Source organism: Atheta coriaria, unplaced genomic scaffold (genome assembly GCF_025399875.1).
Source record: "Atheta coriaria isolate IRGN ID8LTWV9N9 unplaced genomic scaffold, Caltech_Dcor_3.1 hic_scaffold_5_pilon, whole genome shotgun sequence".
Classification (NCBI taxonomy): Eukaryota; Metazoa; Arthropoda; class Insecta; order Coleoptera; family Staphylinidae; genus Dalotia; species Dalotia coriaria.
The window spans coordinates 9,557,420-9,575,853 of NW_027045447.1; the positions used below are offsets into that span (position 1 = coordinate 9,557,420).

Below are 18,434 nucleotides of genomic sequence, written 5' to 3' on the forward strand. Positions count from 1 at the left end.
GAGACTGAAAGTGCTCAAAATTTCAATTTTTAATTTTTGGCTATTTATTTCAATTGCGAATATCTCGTAAACTAAAAGAGACAGAAAGAAACGAATCGCAAATTCTTAATATACGGACAATTCTCTATCAAATAAGACAGTTAAGTTGGAAATCTAAGAGATAAAATTTTAATTCATAAGAAAAAATGAGCGAATGAGAGTCAGTTATACATTTATCCACGTAAAGTGCCCTGAACACGAGTCACTTCTACCGCTACCCTCATACGGTGCTCTGAACACAAGTCACTTCTACCGCTACCCTCATACGGTGCTGGTAACACGAGTCACTTCTACCGCTACCCTCATACTGTGCCCTGAACACGAGTCACTTCTATCATCTATTATATATTTAAAATATCTAAGGGCAGCTAGAGCAGTGATTTTAAAATATAAATAAAAAAGTATGTAACAAACTAATTAATATCATCTACACAGGCACACCCGGCCGTTGTTTTGAGAGCTCTTGCCGTTTGTTAGGCCCTCCACTAGAAGTTGTCCGTTTCACTTGACCATTATCCACCTGAAAAAGATGCTTACATGGTACAAAGTTACATGAAATTGTAGAAAATTCCATACCAATGAATCTATTGCTTTGAACTGCCAATACCAACTTGCACGATACAAAATTGGACGATGATCAAACCTATTATCATCAGGACTGTACGCTTCTGCGTGATAGGAAGGTGTTAGCACAGTCATTTTGTGTCTGTTGATAGCATAACATCTGAAGAAAAATAAAGAATTAACCACCAGTAACCAGAAATGTTCATCAGACATAATTAACCTGAAGAAGTGTTTAACTTTCTCAGCAACTTCCCTTGGAGTGTATGTAGTCGACCAGGTCTGTGTGAGTTTGCAGAACATTGAATAAGGTCCACAATATTGCTGCTTCCGTAATTTACCAAAGGCACTTAACTCGGCATAGGTCATGCCCATTTCCTGCTCGTCAGTTTGTGCTAGTTGACCTTCAATCAAAGGCTTCAATTCAGCCGTTGGGGGTGCTTTCACTATATCCGCAATGATTGAAATTTTGAACTGATCTTTAAAATAATTTAAGAACGAACGCAGATCAGTTTTTGAAATGCCACCAATAGGATTAATATCAGCGCTGGAGCAATCGTATTTTGTCATGTATCCCCTCAGAGCTTCATCAACGTTGGCTGATCCTAAAACCAACAACCCACCGGGCCTACCTCTCACCCACAACATCAATTGCGCAAATAAATACGATAGAACCATTCGCAGTCTAGCTTGGATATTTTGCAGAGCAATGTTTTGTCTTGGACAACCACCTTGATTATCAAATTTAGGAAAATATCCCGTCACTGAACTAAATATTGCTAGAACCGAACTAACAACTGAATCAATAGTTATAACCATGTGATGACTCCCAATTTGCGCGGCTAAGGTGGCTGCGCGATGTTTTGTCTCTTTCGTCGAGTTTGTAGTACCCATGTAACATGTTACCAAAAGACGTTGACATAATTCGGAGGCGGATGCCGGAATGTATTCAGGATTAGCCAGGATTCTTCGAATGTCCGCACGGACTTTGCAGTCACCCGTTTGAACTGCTTTCACTATCATGTTACACATTGAATACACAATTAAAGCTGTGCTGCTTGAATCAACACCACCACTCAAAGGAAGGAAAAAGCCACCTTGACCTGAACGACGAAGGTAATCCCACAGCCAACAAGCAGGACCCTAAATAAAAAAAAAGTTACTCGGTTGAACCAAATCTAACAAATTGACATACTTGTGCAATTTCCTCTTCTGGGCGCAAATAATTCCATTCAATTGGCATCGCTATAGGTAGCATAGCATCATCATCACCAGACAATGAAAAGTCAACTTGAATTCTAGGATAAGCGGGGCTCGCCGAACTCATAGCGCTTCTCGAACGCAAACTGTTACGATACGTACGAATATCTTCCAAATCAATCGTAGAAGTTGTCACTTCCTTCTCACATACAAGTTCATCAAAAATAATTTACAAACCTTTAAAAAATTCGCACTTACAACATCCTGCAATGAAAATTGCTTGGCATAGTTCAACAAATCACCGTTCAAAGCAATACATGAACCTCCATTGAAATATACTCTTTGTCCATCACAACCTCTCAAGTTACTGAACAAGTAACATCCTCCTGATTTAAATGTGGCACTCTTTACCAAATCACAGACAACATAAGCCTTCCTCAACTCTGTATAACTGCCTGAGCTGTTCACAAAAATCTCCACTCCATCCAAACCCATTTCAATATGTGGACTATGTGGATTCCATAACTCCTCACAAATTTCAAACCCAATACAAGTATCAATTGTTGACAGAACTGCATCACCAAAAGGCACTATTGTCTGACCAGTTATTTTAGCAATCATCCGCGGCAAAAAGAAATCCTCAACTTGTCGTACCTTCATTTATAGGTATATGTATGAATTTCTTAGTTAAAACTTAATAATTTTTACCTTTTTCCAACCAGAAAACCATCTTGTCTCCCGATAGTTTCCTCCATCACACATCATTAATTTGGGTCTAATTAAAAGTATTTTTTGATTAAGAAAGAGTACTCTACAGTTGTAAGCTGTATTTTTGTGCATAACTGGCATTCCAACATCAACTATAATGTTCTTACATCTTGGAGCCTTCAGCAAATCTGCTAGTACTTCCCAACTATGTAAAAATGTGTCACTTTCATAAAAGTGGTCTTCACAGCTGTAACCACTACAATAAAAATAATACATAATTATTTTGTTTTAGTAATTTATTGAATGCATACCAAATCTCCAATTCAGGACCAGTTCGAAAGGCTGCACCTGCATCAATTGCTTCAAGAATACTCTCAAAAATCCTCTCCTTGTTACCATCAAAGTCCAGAGCCCATTGGTTCAGGGTAGAAACGGCGAAAGTTGCTTTCCTTCCCATTTTACTATCTAAAACATCCAAAAGAAAACTATATTTCTAACCCTTAAGACTTGTACACTTGTTGCACTTAATTTTATTAATTAAAATCAAACTTTACCGTATAATTACTTATGTATTTTTACCAGAAGTTTTTCTTGCAAAATTTTTGAGACACGTTATGTAACTGCAAACCAAGTTGAATAGGAAATTATCGAACAAACATTGTGAACAACTGACAACGAATCAAACTCAAATATTAGGTTAGCCGGATCTGTAAACGAAGTACACTTACATGCACTTAAACCACTAGCATCTTACACATATAAATTGTAGGTACATATGGTGTAAACAATATCCGGTTTTCAACGCGTTTGCCCGCCCAAATGGTTAATTATTTCAAACTTTATTAAAAATCAGAAATATGAAGAATTATGAATGTTGATTTGTTCGGCAAATCTAAGTTACTTAAGTTAATTTATATTATACTTATATTTCATAAATTTTATAATTTCTGGCGATAATATTTATTTTGAGTCATAATATGTACATAAGATATTAAAATTGAATAATAGGCTATTTAAAAACTTCTCTGCCACACCATATACACGTTTTTATATTAACACTTTCCATTAGTTTTTCGCGCATTTGCACGTTAATGCCAATGCCCTGAACAACCGGAACTATAATTTAAGTAGCAGCAGGCAGCCTGGCACCAAACTCTTCCATTATAGTCACGAATTACGGCGTCTTTCAGCATTTCCGATGAAAATTCGATGGTGCATTTTCCCATTAAGCCCGTCTGACAAAAAAAAATTGAGTGGATTGTAAGCCAACAAATTAGATAAGAATGCGGAGGCATTTAGGATTTCCGGTATGGCAATATACGACCGCGTCAAACTACGGCAAACTAGGACAAACAAATTTTCATTTTAATTGCATTTCGGAAAATTAACAACCGCAGCAGAACAAGGAAAGTTCCAAACAAGTTTTCAGTTAGAAACTTTTATGCATTTCCGAATGAAAGCAAACACGTTTCGCTGATAAGATGAATGAGCACGAGGGCATTATAATGAGGGTGAAAAGTAAATGTAGGCGCTCTTTGATGGAACGTTGAAAAAGAACATCGCATTAATTGCAGCTGAAAAATGGCTTCACCCTCCTGGATGGACTGCCACATGCATGTCCCTATCGATCTATCAACATTTTCGTCATGGTGACCAATGTTCCCGACGGCGGTCGTCTAGTCGACTGATGTTTACCGCGATTACCATTATAATATGCACGGTAATCCACTCGAAGACGGGTGGAAAACATTTTTCACAAGCTGCCGCAGTGACGCCGCGACATCGGGTGAATGAACATCGGAATCGAAAATATTATCACGTTGCATACGAACGAAATGCGAACGTAAACAATCAAATATAACAATTAATTTAAATTATTTTTCAAAAAAGTCAAATTAAATGCCAAAAATGAACAACAGATGATAACCATTGATGAAGCCAAATTAAAAGTTTATATAAGTGTGTCTAACAAGCAGAGTCGGCAAAGATGGAGCCTGAAAAATCTTCATTTCCTGGTAAACAAATTCACTACTCAGTCGTCACATCTTAGCTTTCAAATCGAGCAAAGTTTAATACGATTAAAATACGAGTCTTTGACAAGTTCAAAACACGCAATCGTGCATCGATTTAATACCTCATGAAAATAATGCAGTTATTAAAATGGGGAGATGTGTGCGTGCGCTTATGGTTTTCCAATTTTCCAATTTAGTGTCACGTGCCTGCTCCGATACGTATCTCACCACAGCCGACGGAAACCCAAGGACGGTTAAGGATTTGCAAGATGATTTGTTTCCGCCCACATCGCCACGCAAAGCTCATTCGGCAAACAGCTGCTACTATATGGAACATGTCTTCGGAGGGCGGCGATTTCAGGAAGATGAGACTGCCGCAGATCGAGTCACTAGTTGGTTTTTAAAGTACAAGCAAAACCGAGATAAAGATATAGAGGTTGAAGGACAGCAAAAAGCACGATGGCCCTCCGAATGCCAAGTGAAATTAAATTTCTCGCAGTAATAAAACAAAACTTTGACTATATTCCATTTAAGGTATTAGACGAAAGAGTAAAACACATCCCTTATAAAATATGTCCTCCTGAGCCTTATTATAATATCACTGGACGTGAAATTCAGCCGAAACCAGTAGGAGAAGAAGCTGGAATTTTAATTTATCAATATTATCCGATAAGTTCAGTAGATTATGTGCGTTTTAATTTATTAACATATATAAATGACATATTGCTAAACTATTGTTGTAGTTTTCAAGATCAAGCGTAAATGGAAGTAAATATTTACTACAAACCTGCCCAACGCCCGAAGAAGAAGGTCTCCGGTTTGAGTCTCGCTTTGAATCCGGGAATCTAGCCAAAGCGATCAAAATTCATGATACGTACTACGAATTATACTTAAGACACGATATGTACACCAATCGACACATGCAGTGGTTCTATTTCCGTGTCACCGGAATGAAAAAAGGCCTAGTTTACCGCTTTTCGATAGTTAACTTTACAAAAAATGAAAATTTATACGAGGACGGAATGAAGCCCTTAATGTATAGCACCAAAGATGCTCAGATGCATTCAATAGGCTGGAGAAGAGTTGGTAACAATATTGCGTATTTTTGTAATGATAGGTAATGAATTTTTACATTATTTAAAAAATAAGAAAATTAATCGGTTTTGTTTTCGCAATAGTGTTGATGATAATTCAGAAATGCCAACGTTTTACACACTCACGTTTACGTTCGATTTCCCGCACAACGACGACGAGGTGTACTTTGCTCATAGTTACCCGTACACCTACACGGATTTGCAGGAGTATTTGTTCAGCATCGTAGCACATCCTATCAAAGGTACTTATACCACTTTGAGGCTGCTCTGTAAGTCACTCGCTGGGAATAACGTGTATTATGTTACTGTGACCACACCACCAAATGAAAGTAATCCAAACAAGGTGAAATTAATATCTTATTCTTTAATTAACAAAAATTTAAAAATACTCCTTTTATATTTGATTAGAAAAAGAAAGCTGTTGTAATAACAGCCCGAGTTCATCCTGGAGAAACGCCAGCTTCATGGATAATGCACGGAATTATAGAGTATCTCACAAGTGATTGTGGTCCAGCGAAAGAACTGCGCGACAATTTTATTTTCAAGCTTGTGCCAATGTTGAATCCTGACGGTGTGATTGTAGGCAATTACCGATGTTCACTCACCGGCAGAGATCTCAATCGTCAGTACAGGACTGTGATACGCGAGTACTATCCGACGATTTGGTATACGAAATTGATGATAAGAAAGTAAGTTACCTGGCAATACTTTTCAAAAGTATTCTTAAAAATGTAATTTGTGTAGACTTGTGGAAGAATGTGGTGTAGCAATGTACTGTGATCTGCATGCTCATTCGAAACGCAACAATATATTCATCTTTGGTTGCGAGAATCGTAAAAATCCGGACAGGAAACTCTACGAGCAAGTGTTCCCATTGATGCTGCACAAGAACGCACCTGAAAAGGTAAAACATTGTTAAAATTGGTCTATGTCTTCAAACGACGATGATTTATTTAATGTTTTCTTCATTGTCTGCCGAGTAGTTCTCGTTTCAAAGTTGTAAGTTCCGCGTGCAGAAGTGCAAAGAAGGCACAGGGCGAGTCGTGATGTGGATGATGGGCATTGCAAACAGCTTCACGCTAGAGGCGTCCTTCGCCGGATCAACGTTGGGCGGACGCAACGAGACGCACTTCAACACACTGGATTTTGAACTGATGGGCAAGACCTTCTGTCAAACGCTGCTCGACTTTTACGACGAGGATCCCAGAAAAGTAATAACCCTCACGCCTATATTTTTTTGCTTTAAAATGGGACGCGTTTTATGCTTTTGTAGGAAAAACTGCGCGTCAAGATTATGAGTCGCCTGATGCACGAAGGGTCCAATGCGGACGAGCCGGCTAATATTGACATCTCCGATTATTCCAGGTAAAATTAACTATATTGTTGTTTTGTGGTGGTTTTATGTGTTTTTTCAACTGACCAGCGATGATGGAGATGATTCCTCCTCGAGTGCCGACGGAAAGGAACACGTGGAGGCCGTACCGACGGCTGCACCACCACCTACCCCCGAAAAGAAGAAGAATCTGCGGCCGGTAAAAGCGCACAGTCAGACGCAAATGCAAAAACCACAAGCACGAAAACCTCTGAGGGTAGGGCTAACCATGACTTATTTTATTTCTACCTTTCCGATATCGAACGAAAACTATGCCTTTTTCATCGAGGCGTAGTTTTAAACAATAAACTATTTTTTGGCTTTTTACGTGTGTTTTTCTTTGGATGCTGTTAGGTGCGAAAAGCAAATTTAGATCTTATGAATTGGAAATACGAGTGCAGCGACGAATCTAGCTCATCCTGCTCAGAAGCACCAAAAACTAGGAAGGAAAACACTCAAAAACAAAAAGAAGAAGAAGAAGCGAACTGCTCCAGATCGGAGCATGCAGACAGTTACCACCAACGAGTTCAAAGTAAATGAAATACTGCCTGAAAAAACTCCTGTGAAACATTCAAAGAATAAACCAGCTAACATTTTGCAACCGATTCAACACAGGTAAACAAATTACAAATACGCCAGACAAACATACTAAATACTTTCATTATAGAATGCTTGGCGATAGTGCTTACAATCCTCAAATGATTAAACTTATTGAAATTCAAAATAAATTGATTTCACTCAAGAATAAATTGTGGTTTGGTGTGGGTGATATGGATCCACAAAATCCTCTGTCATGGGGTCTGAAGAGGTAATTTCTTTTAAAATAAACAAACTGATTTTAATTTATTTAAATTTCTTAGTGATTGCAAAGATAAAGAAGCCCTTATAATGAAGACACAGAAAAACGAAAAGAAAAAATCAACGCACAAAAAAAGTCATAAACCAAAAGACGATAAAAAGGAGGAACCAAAAACCAACAAGAAAACTAATAATATAACGTAAATTTATCACTAATTTATCAAGTTTCTTTTATGCTTAAGTTGTATGTTTTTAGTATAAAGCGTCAGCAGACCATTGACCAAATCAACAACCACAAGGTTCAAAAACCGAGAAGAAGTCCAACGTTCCGAGTGATCAAAGTTAATTTTGATTCCAAACTGCCCCAGGAAATCAGCCAAGCAAACGGCAAAACTAAGAAGAAGAAAAAGAAACCAGCTAAAAGTACCAAACTAGCATTGATGCCAAATGAGTAGTATCATATTATACATTATTTATGCAATGCCTGCAATGTTATTCATCCGAGGTACAAATTTGAAGTCCTGTGTTGTCCAAGCCACGACAACGAAATAAAGTGGTCAAAATTAGACGGACATTAAAACTAATCACATCTTGTCAATATCATGTGTTTTACAATAAATGTCATGTGTATGTATGTGAAATAGTCCTTTTTATTCCAATTTTGAAATTATAAGAATAAAATGAACAAAATTGTGATTTGGGTTGCCTATCATGAAACCTGGATTGTAGGAAATAAAATAATTGTGTTCGTAAAAATGAATATGCGCAAAACTCCTGCTAGAACACTGAATGAAAGTTACGCAACAAGCAGTTGCCAAAACGAGGGCTAAAAATATTCGACAGTGGGAAACGCACTGGGAAACCACCAAAAATACATACATTGTTCAGCGCAGTTTTCTAACTCGCGCACGAAGCGCACGCGGACACTGTGCGCTCGGAAACAATGAAAACACACAAGGCGTCATTGCCAAACGAACTGTATCGCATATTTGCGAAAATCACGTGAAACGAAAATTATTTTCTTACGGCGCGTGCGGTAAAGCGCAGTGCGATCTAAGTCAAGGCAATTGCTGGACGCACAAAGAGCAAACATGCAACACCAATCCAACGAATCCTACGACAAACTTGACAACTCTCCTGCTGTGATTTTCGCAACAACTTCGGCTTGTTAATTAAACGCCATAAATTCGTGCGAGTTTTCCCGTTCATTCGTATCGCAGCCAACGCATTGGAGAAGTTGAATCAAATAAGTTAATGGCAGTTGGAAATTGAACGTTGCATTTAATTAGTTTTCAGCATTCGGAATGCCATGCAATGTCAGCTTGCAGACATCAATAGTTGATGTCGATGTCGCGGTTGACGGAGGCCGTCACTCTATTCAGAGTCCGCGGTGCTCAGGGACCGTCCACGCTGCGCGCGCGTTTCTTGGTATCGCCTTTGATTCGATCGTCGCTCGAGAGCTGTCCGCCGTGTCGTTTGTCGCTGGAAGCATTAGTAATATTGGAAATGAATGTGCGTGTGCGTCGCATTATGAAAAATAATGGGACACCGTCGTTGTGTCACGGATTTCTCGGAAATCGACGAGCCGTAGTCTCGCGCGCCGATCAATCGACACAACATTCGCCGTTCATTCGCGTGTGCGTGATTATCAAACCGAAAAAATCAGAAACACACTACACAACAATACAAACATTCAAATTTTAAAATATTGCACAGCCAGAGGAGGAAAACATGTAAAACCAAATATCAGCCTAGCCGTCCGCAGGAATGATATATTTTCTCATTGTTTTCGAGCGTCTTGGTCAAGCGGAGGAGAATTAAATATTTAAGCAATGCGGTCGCGTGTATTATTTATTCCTCAGACTGAGAGGAAGCTTCCTAGGTGGAGGAGAGTATGAATGCGAGTACGCGTTACACATAGGTATATGCAGACGAAAGCGCGCTCGCGCCCGAAAAAGACGTCCGAGTCACGTCGGCGTTGTTGCGCGCACGAAGAACTCGTACCACAAAAAGTGAGTGGAACGAGGAACGACAACGCGTATCCATTCGAATATGAATGAATCGGACACCTACCAGCGTTCGGGGAATTTAGGTTCGACACCCACACTTTGCAGCAATTTAGTTGTATTTTTAACCCGCGCTGCCCACTCGCGAACGAACCAACGCCAACATATTCACGAACGGCCAACAGAGACCAACAACGCATAGGTGTAAAAAATCCATCGGCCGCAGAAAGTTTTCAAAACGTACAAAAATAAATTAAATATTCAGATTAGATTATTTTTCTCTCTCCTAGTGGCAGTTGCGGTTGAATTCATCACTGCACTGACTATTTGAAGATGGTCTTGGAGTGACAGACATTGTGTGATTATCGATGAGAGATTGCGCTCATTCATCCGAACGAATGTCCTCTGAATCTCTGTCAAGTTCCCTGGCTCGCAGCTCGTAGTATAATGCTTGATTGATCATCGATTCTTCGGGCGAGACACGCCGACTGCTCGAATGAAAAACATATTCATACTTCACGGAATCGATAAATGCGACGTTTCACATCGATCCGCGCCGGAGCAATGCGGCAACGTAACGCGACGTAACGTACAAGAAGTCATTGATTATCGTGTGTGCGGATGCTGGCGTGCCAGAGCGCGCTAACATAAACAGAAATGCGGCGGCCTTGAGAAGATGTGTACGAAGAGATCCAGCGGGCCGCTCACGGCGCGAAGCAGAAATGTGAGCCACGATGTGAGCGAGGAGGCTGCTCTTGTAAAACGTTCAAGTGAAGCTTCGAACGACGTTGCAAGTTTCTTGTACTATAAGCTCATCTCGGTTGTTTTACTCTGCTGCCATTTACAACAACATTTCTTATTTCTCCCAAACAACATTCGTAATGTTTTTGCACTCTGGTGCGTTATGCGATTGCATAACGCGATGTCACAAATGACCCTGCCTCGCTGTGAAGATGACTATCAGCAACCACGCGTCAAAAAAAACAGCCATCTCGAATGCAAACGTGAAGATGAAATAGAACGCGCAACGCGTGCACGTGAAAAACAAAACATTGAGAATCAAAGAAATCCAGCCAACAACCAACAACGGCAAGAGACTGGCACGGTCGAAGCAGAAGAAGTTGTGTCCGACTATTATTCCTTTTCTTCGGCGTTTGTGGATGTGGTCGTGGCCGTGCAAGAGCCGTGCGTATACCAGGAAATCAATTATATCGCGACTAGCGAGCGTTATTCTTCGCTCTCCACCATCCTCAGCGGTGCGGTCGTTCATTCGTCCTTTCGTTCGTACTTGGCCGGCATCGGCTTTCGACGGTCTCGGGTCTCTCAGAGGTCTCAATGGTTTGTTTTACCATCTTTACCAACTCTCGCCACAGCCGCAGCAGCTCGTTTTCCACCTCGGCTTCGTCGTTGTTTTCGTTTTGTTTCAATTTCAAAATCCGCTTCGCTTTCGACGATTTGTTTCTTATTCCACGGCGTGGCGCGCGCGCGCGCGCACCCCGTCGAGCTTTTCATTCTTCGCTCGTCGTTTCGAAGCGCTTGGAGCGCGATTACGAGTTGGCGAAGCCTGAATAGACGCATAAAAAAGTACGTGCGCCGAGCGATTCGGAGGGATATATTCAGGTAGCTACCGGGCTACTCGCCACCGGCGGGATACACAATGAAATGCGAAATCGAGCGGGAGCGCGAGCGCGTGAGGCACAAACGAGCGGAATATTAATGAACGCGCGCCACAGCAGCCGGGACGAAAACAAGCGTGAAACAAACGTTTTGCGTTACGTTCGTCTCTTTTTACATTTCATTAATTTTTACGACCAGATTCATTAATAAAACTTTGCACAAGGGAATAAAAATCACCAGAATTTCAAACGAGTTATGCGCATGTTTTAAAGCGCACTGCTGTTCACCAAAAATATACCAACTAAACATTTGATAGTCTACATAATAATTATCAATTTCCGGCGGCGATTTCCTGCGTGTGCGTTTCGTCGCGTGTGTTTGCGCATTATAAAAAAGAAAGAATTCTTCAAGCGGTCGCGATTAGCGCGTTTATAATTAGCGCGCGTAACTCGTAACCAGCTCTCGCAGTAACAATGTGACACTGTTTATTCGGAATGCGTAATACACAATTCAGCGATAGCCTAGAAGCAGTAGCGCGCGAGCCACGTTTGAATGGCCCGGCCCGATGCCGCTTAATTAATGGGCGCGTTTCATTCGATTCGGTGCCAAAACGCTGCCAGCTCGTCGAAAGTTCGCTGCCAATTTTTGTCGCCGATGAAACTACGCAATTTTATCAATGACTGACACACTCGCCACAACAAGCACGAAGACAATAGATATTCGGCGGGCCGCAGTGTTGACACACTTGTGAGTCATTTTAATTACGGCGCGCATGTCGGCAATTAATACACCTATAAAAAGCATCGTAGTGCTGCGCGGAATTGGTGCAAAAATTTAATTCGTTAATGGAGCGCAGCTGAGCCGTTCGCCGCTAATAAAAATGACAAAACCAAAACGGAATGAAGCGTGAATAATGCGCCGCTAGAGGAGTCACGAGCGCCGTGCTTGAGCCGTGTCCGAGAGCGTCGTCACGAATGCGTTTTATAAAAGTGTCCTTGGCCAAGCGAAAAACGTATTACGGTTAATCACGCAGTCATTACACGTTTTCATTTGTTTTTCGTTTCGCTTTGCGCGCGTTGTGTAGATATTTTTTGTTCGCCGCGACCGGCGGTCACGTCGCGAGCTGTCTTTTGTTTATTCATAATCGTCGCTTCCTCTCTAATACCAAAATGATTCTGCTTTTCTAAGCACAAAACGCATTTGGAACATCATGGCACATCGAGCGGGACATCAATGAGCGTTCATACTTTGGTGGAAGCATGAATGAATTCCATTGAGAGCCGGAAGAAGTGAGAGAGGAGCGTAAGATGCGAGGGAAGGAGCGAGTGTATTAAATTCGTCATAAAAGAAGCGACGCTTTTGTACTTCCGGTCGGGACGGGACGTACGTGCCTGTCGAACAGCGCGCGATCCGAAGGCGTCTGGATTATCCGCTTCCTGTCTATTCAGAATGCCGCTGCTCGCTCGACACACGACGCCCAAAGAACTCATTCAATCGCTTCGAACCCTAAAGTAACTTCCTCGCTGTTATTCCGAGAGATAGCCGGACTAATCGGATGTTATATTTAAAAACCGTTCTAATTTTATATTTTATATCTGCACGAATGTGTTGCTTCCGCTCGGCGCTCTCTTTTCGAACGTTTTATCTCGGTGCGAGACGAAATATTGCACCGTCGCACGCATCGCAACGCCAAAAAGGAAAAGGAAGCTCGATGGCGACGCGAGGCGACGCAAGATGCGAACCGGTTGAACGAAGATATGAGAGGAAGTAATGAAGTAAAGTGCTCTCCTCACTAGCTGCGTGCCTCACCCAACTCCAGCGCATCGAGTGTAAACATCGCCGCATCCAGCGACAAGAAAAATTAATTCCACCCAATAACAATCCCTAATTCGCCGCGAAATAAAAAAAACCAACAACAGACAAGTAAATATTTTCGTGCGCCCTCGATTAATTACCTACAGCAACACATCCAACATGCCGGTTTTAAAAAAACAAACAAATTAGATTGATTAAAATTCCAGCTGTTTATACCGACTTCACGCCACAAAGGGTGGAAATTTCTCACTGCATGTCTGTCATCGCCGACATTAACTAATCTGACGAGAAGAGGTTCTTTCCGATATAGCCACGAAACAAAAGAGGATGTTATGTAATCCCTTCGAGTGCGCTGTCGTCTCACGAGTGTAGATGCGGTCGGTATTGAGGACGACGCGTTCATAAACTAAACTAATAACAATAATAATAAAATTATTCAAATCCGAAGTCGCCGCTCGCTCGCTCGCTGGCTGGCTGACGACGGAGGAAACCGCTCGCCGGCGACATGTGCGCTGGAGGATGCGCAAGAAGCGCACCATCCCGTGTCACGGCCATGCATGAAGAATTCTTACTTCCTTCCTTCGAAAACAGCCGGTCGGTCGACTCGTCGAGTGTGTTCATTCATTAATTTCGTTCATTCACAAAGGCATGAGACCTGACGCTGCTCAAAGTTTCATTCATTCATTCAAACATTGCAAAAAACTACCGGCGTAGAAGCGCAACTCTTGACGCCGCCGCCATGTTAAAACTTGAGTCATTCCCAACTTCGATAAAAGTTGGTGCGCGCGCTTTTTTCGTTTACGTTTTTAGCATGTTTATTGCTTAGGTTTAGAAGTTTAATGCGCTAGTAAGACGTTAGTTTTTGCTGGCTCTGGCTGTTGGCGTGTTCCCACGGCATCGGCCCGGCTCCCCCGCCACCGGAAGTGACGAGTTCGAGACGATCCGGCCGAACCCCGACTCCACTCCACACACACACACACACTCACACCACGCACGCTCGGCGGCGCGTACGCGGCCAGAATAACCAAACGCATCATCATCATCAAACATCATCAAAACAACATGAGCGAGCGGGCGAAATTGAAGTTGGTGTGCGCGCGGTGCATTCAATGTATGAAACATGAAACATTCAACTCTGGTAAAGTGCCTAGCTGCTGCAGGTCAGCAGGAGAATGTGCAGAGGAAAATTTCCTATGACTTACACAAACATCAACATCAACTTTGATTGATTGTTATTTCAATACCATCGCAGATAATGTAATAGAAGATGTCTCATTAGAAAGGGAGTGAAATAAGTTAACCACTATTAAAATCTAATCCAACTGCGGCTATCGGAAATGGTTTATTTTTAAATATTTTATCAGAGTTGATTTTCACGATCAAAAAATTTATTTTCGGATGGTGATGATGAATGAAAGCATATTCGACGTTGGCCGAGGACGATTCGTACGCAAGTTGTTTGTCGCTTGAGTGTCGTAATGACGTGTTTATGAATGGAGAGCTCATCGAAACGCAATACGCGCTCGGCGCGCGTACAATCGGAATCGATACGGAATATAATGCCGCATTATGCCCCGCCGCGGCGGCCCGCGGACAGGAAGTGCGGCGCGTAATATATTTAGTAAACATCCGCCACCGAAATAGCTCCCCGAACGAGCGCGCCGACATCGCGGCGGTCTATTCTCGAAGCGACTCTCTCGCAAAACAAAAATAAATCTCATTGATACGCCGTCCAAGTCGTCGAAGTCTTCGATCGCAACTCATCGATGCAATTGCCGCGCACTCGAACAAATTAGGAAATTAGAGCGCGTCGAATAAATATTTGTTCAGCGCTTAGTGCACACACAACACACACACACACACACGGAACGAACGCGTTTGCTAAACCAACAATAATCATCAAATTAATACATATTTATTTATAGCAAGCGAATTGAATTGAAATTTTGAGCGTTTGTTATTATATTAGCTGTGTGTGTGGACTGTGGCGCAGTCGGAGACATTTGGTTTGGGCGCGTAGGCACACAGGTATGCAGACGCAAAAGACGGACACACGTCCGTCGCGTAGTAGGCCGGAGTGTGAAGGAGTTTCGTGTGGCCAGATGGTAGATGGTGACCATAACGACGACGAGCGCGCACGCATCAGGTAGGAACCCAGCAGGGCGATAAGCGCACGAAAGCGTCGGACCACGTAAAGGACGTGTAAAGCCTCGGTCTCGCGGTCGCGCACACACACGAAAATCTCCATTCCGGGCGACGCGCGCCGCTAATCAGAAGACATTCGTAGAGAAAGTCACACCGCGCAGAAATATAATATATCCTCCTACCTCCGCCTCAGAAATAACAATTCGTATATGAATGAAAACGTATGGCGGCGTAATTCATAAATTACTCGCGTTTATAGTAAGCGAAGGAGTGAAACCACGCACAAAACGAACATAAAATAACGCAATAAAAACCTTTAGCTGGCGAGGAAATTTGAATAAAAATCTTCGGCCGTCCGTCTACGCACCGAACCGTCCACTCCACAACTGGAGTACTTAACATTTACGCCCGGCCAAGAAAGGAAATTTTATAAATTACTTCATCGGAATTCGTTCGTAGCAGCAGCGGCAGCGGCGCGCAAATCTAATTAAGTCGAGACTTTCGCTCTTTCTATATTTGCAAATTTAATTAGATTCGACTTGTTGAGTAAATAAAACAAAAACAGAAATAAATCGACGCGCGGCGGGGAATGATAAATGCATTCGAGTCTATCAACAGGAAATCTATCTGTCGAATTAATGCCAAACGGAAGAACAAGTTGACATGAGTACTACCCGAAACCTATAGAACCCAGGATGAAAAATGCGCATTTAATTAATGCCATTCGGATTAGAATGATGAACAGAGAACGATTTTCAGTTTGCTTGTTTCTCTTCGGTGGTCGTAAATCCACAAGTGGTCGCAGCCCTCAAGCGCAGATTCGGAAGACGGTGCACAACCTCCTCCTCCCCTTGTGGCCGTATATGTGTGTGTGTGTGAACGCCGTCGACTTCCCAAAACAACAGCTGCAGCCGCATCCACCCATCGGTGCAGACGGTTCTCAAGCAAGTGCCCTTCAAAGAGTACAACACGGGGTGCAGCATGTGCAATGCGGAATGGAATGATGCCGAGGGCAGGTTGTGCGCTGGCGAAGAACACACCATCATCCGAACCACCCGACGCGAGAGAAAAATTCCGCCTTCCCGGAATCGCATTCGGCATTCCTATTCAGCTCTCGGAGTTTTAATTCTTCGCCGGTTTTTCGAGGGCTTAACGTCGACTTTTAACGGCGCGCACGGCACGGACATTCATAAAGGTCGAAAATGGACCTGCGAATTTATTCTTTTCGGCCCGGGCCCTTTCAGTCGATCGCATTAAAAGCCCAGCACTTTTCGCTGCTGCCATTGTGCGGTGTGAATGGAATGTTTGACTTTGTGTACTTTACCTATGCCAAAGTGTAATTTGTACAGTTCGACATAAGCTGCGAATAAAAAAAATAACACAACACAACAAACAGTATCGTGAACGCCCGTTTTTAATTTATTACATCTGCTGTGAGTGTGTGTCGCGTATGTAATAGGAAACCGGATACGCGCCACATTTGTCACTAAAATATTTCACAACTACGCACTTTTTTCTATCCGCTTACAAACAAACACACATCGAAACTCTAACGACAATTATGTTGCATTTCCTTATTTGCCACAAACCGATAACACGAACAAAACGCGATGTTATTAAAAAACATTTTCTAACGAGCTTGAAATATTAAATTAACTAACCTATTACGGGCTAGGCCAGCAACGAAAAAATAATAATAAAAACGATTTCCGTTTACGCTCAAGGTCCATCCCAATCGAAGATCTCAATCGAGAATGTGAATGAGAATCTAGCTGATTAAATTATCGAACGCTATTCGTGTTTTTCTTATTTACTAAAACTCCGCGCCACGTTTCTCGACGTGGATAACTACAGTCCCCATCCTGTGGAACACGTTCGTCATCATCGTCAGCCATCGAACGGCGGCGGCCGGGACGACGAACCAACTTCCGTTTAATTTATTATTATTATACTCAATTACGATACTCTCGGAGCGCGACGTCGAATCGCCGCGCGCTCGTGAATTCCAGCCGTACGCACGCATTCCTAATCCAGTTTTTTGTGCGCTCGCATTTTTTAGCGTTTATTATTCATTTTTCACTCAGCGCGCAGCGAGCGGATTCGAAAAAATTCAAATGTAATCGACGGCCGGACCACTCGACCAGTTTAGAAGAGCGTGTGTGTGCGAGAAGCCTATCCACGCACGTCGTCAGCGGAAAACGAATGAAAACAGAAAACGTTTTCGAGGCGAAGGAAGACTAGACGCTGGGGAGCAAACACACGACGGCGCTCCGAGACACCGAGCGATGCTAAATTTGCATCGGAATTTAAATTATGGGAAATTATTATTGCACTTATACGCGTACGCGAATAACTTCTACTTTTACACGTCGTAAACGCAGCAGCGTCGCGCACCGCCGAGATTTACAGATATTGCACAAAAATCATCGTACAGAAATCGTATAGAAAAACAAGTTGTGCACGTTGGGAGTCGCACGGCGAACGAAATTAATGCGGTTTTTATGCACTCGCCGGTTATAATTAGCCGTGCGTTTGAATGAAAATTCGTGCGAATTGCAGTCTGCGGACGCGTCTGGCGTGTGGATGAGCGTATATTAAGAACGACGGGCCAGTCAGCGTAGTAAAACGTTTTTAAACATCACGACGCGACAGGAAACGATCTCGAAATAACTTATCATCAACCCTATCAGTTTCAGATCAGATTTAAGTCATCGCGCAGCAGAAATACTCTTGATTCGTTTTTAGGTTACGTTTGTGCCTGCATCGAGTTGAAAGTGTTTCTATATTGTTAGTTTTGAGATTTTGCAAGCTTTTATTAATGTTTTGCGTGTGTGTTTCTATGAATTACCTGGTGTTGCTTGTCGTTGGTCTGTAGGTTGGCTGCGATCACTGCAAGAGGCTATAAAGTCGTCACCCACGTTTCGGAATGCGAACAAGCGGCAAACACGGCGCGCAGACTGCGCGCCACTCAGCTGAAATCGGGGATTGAGCAAAATACATGTACTACTTTGTAATTGAACGCGAATTCAAACATCAAATAAAAGGCGTTTTCAATATACCCACACAA

The 18,434-nt window shown here is 42.3% G+C and overlaps 3 protein-coding genes across 8 annotated transcripts; 2 read left to right on the forward strand and 1 right to left on the reverse strand.

Moving 5' to 3' along the window:
• Positions 1–20: 20 nt before the first annotated feature.
• Positions 21–18,266, reverse strand: Nadsyn (NAD synthetase). Of its 6 annotated transcripts, XM_065302428.1 has the most exons (8): positions 18,216–18,266; positions 2,820–2,973; positions 2,509–2,764; positions 2,059–2,454; positions 1,796–1,999; positions 824–1,743; positions 616–763; positions 21–559 (listed from the first exon to the last, which is right to left on the reverse strand). In XM_065302428.1, the coding sequence occupies exons 2-8, from the start codon at positions 2,963–2,965 to the stop codon at positions 467–469; spliced, it is 2,163 nt and encodes a 720-aa protein (XP_065158500.1). In that variant the 5' UTR covers positions 2,966–2,973; positions 18,216–18,266; the 3' UTR covers positions 21–466. The 6 variants fall into 6 exon arrangements, with proteins under 6 accessions (XP_065158500.1, XP_065158499.1, XP_065158503.1 ...); XM_065302427.1 differs by having other exon boundaries at positions 616–1,743; XM_065302431.1 differs by lacking the exon at positions 18,216–18,266 and adding an exon at positions 6,313–6,452 and having other exon boundaries at positions 616–1,743.
• Nna1 (Nna1 carboxypeptidase) lies at positions 4,215–7,309 on the forward strand. The gene is made up of 10 exons (XM_065302434.1): positions 4,215–4,523; positions 4,718–4,998; positions 5,055–5,207; positions 5,264–5,637; positions 5,699–5,957; positions 6,023–6,303; positions 6,359–6,518; positions 6,598–6,825; positions 6,888–6,979; positions 7,038–7,309. Exons 1-10 carry the CDS (start codon positions 4,496–4,498, stop codon positions 7,279–7,281), a joined length of 2,100 nt encoding a protein of 699 aa, XP_065158506.1. The 5' UTR covers positions 4,215–4,495; the 3' UTR covers positions 7,282–7,309.
• Positions 7,346–8,425, forward strand: LOC135791871 (uncharacterized). Its single transcript, XM_065302435.1, is given in 5 exon segments — positions 7,346–7,432; positions 7,434–7,601; positions 7,654–7,794; positions 7,847–7,984; positions 8,041–8,425. Coding segments are annotated over 5 exon segments (714 nt in total). The 5' UTR covers positions 7,346–7,364; the 3' UTR covers positions 8,240–8,425.
• Positions 18,267–18,434: the final 168 nt, after the last annotated feature.

Bases quoted from the DNA above. Each gene is read 5' to 3' on its own strand.
- Nadsyn (XM_065302427.1), bottom strand. From the start codon at position 2,965: ATGGGAAGGAAAGCAACTTTCGCCGTTTCTACCCTGAACCAATGGGCT. The intron at 2,000-2,058 runs GTAAGTGCGAAT...GTATGTGAGAAG, and splicing joins AATTTTCATTGCAGGATGTT to GAAGTGACAACTTCTACGAT. The intron at 560-615 runs GTATGGAATTTT...CATCTTTTTCAG, and splicing joins TCAAAGCAATAGATTCATTG to GTGGATAATGGTCAAGTGAA.
- Nna1 (XM_065302434.1), top strand. From the start codon at position 4,496: ATGGAGCCTGAAAAATCTTCATTTCCTG. The intron at 4,999-5,054 runs GTGAAATTAAAT...ATTCCATTTAAG, and splicing joins GATGGCCCTCCGAATGCCAA to GTATTAGACGAAAGAGTAAA. The intron at 6,304-6,358 runs GTAAGTTACCTG...TAATTTGTGTAG, and splicing joins ACGAAATTGATGATAAGAAA to ACTTGTGGAAGAATGTGGTG.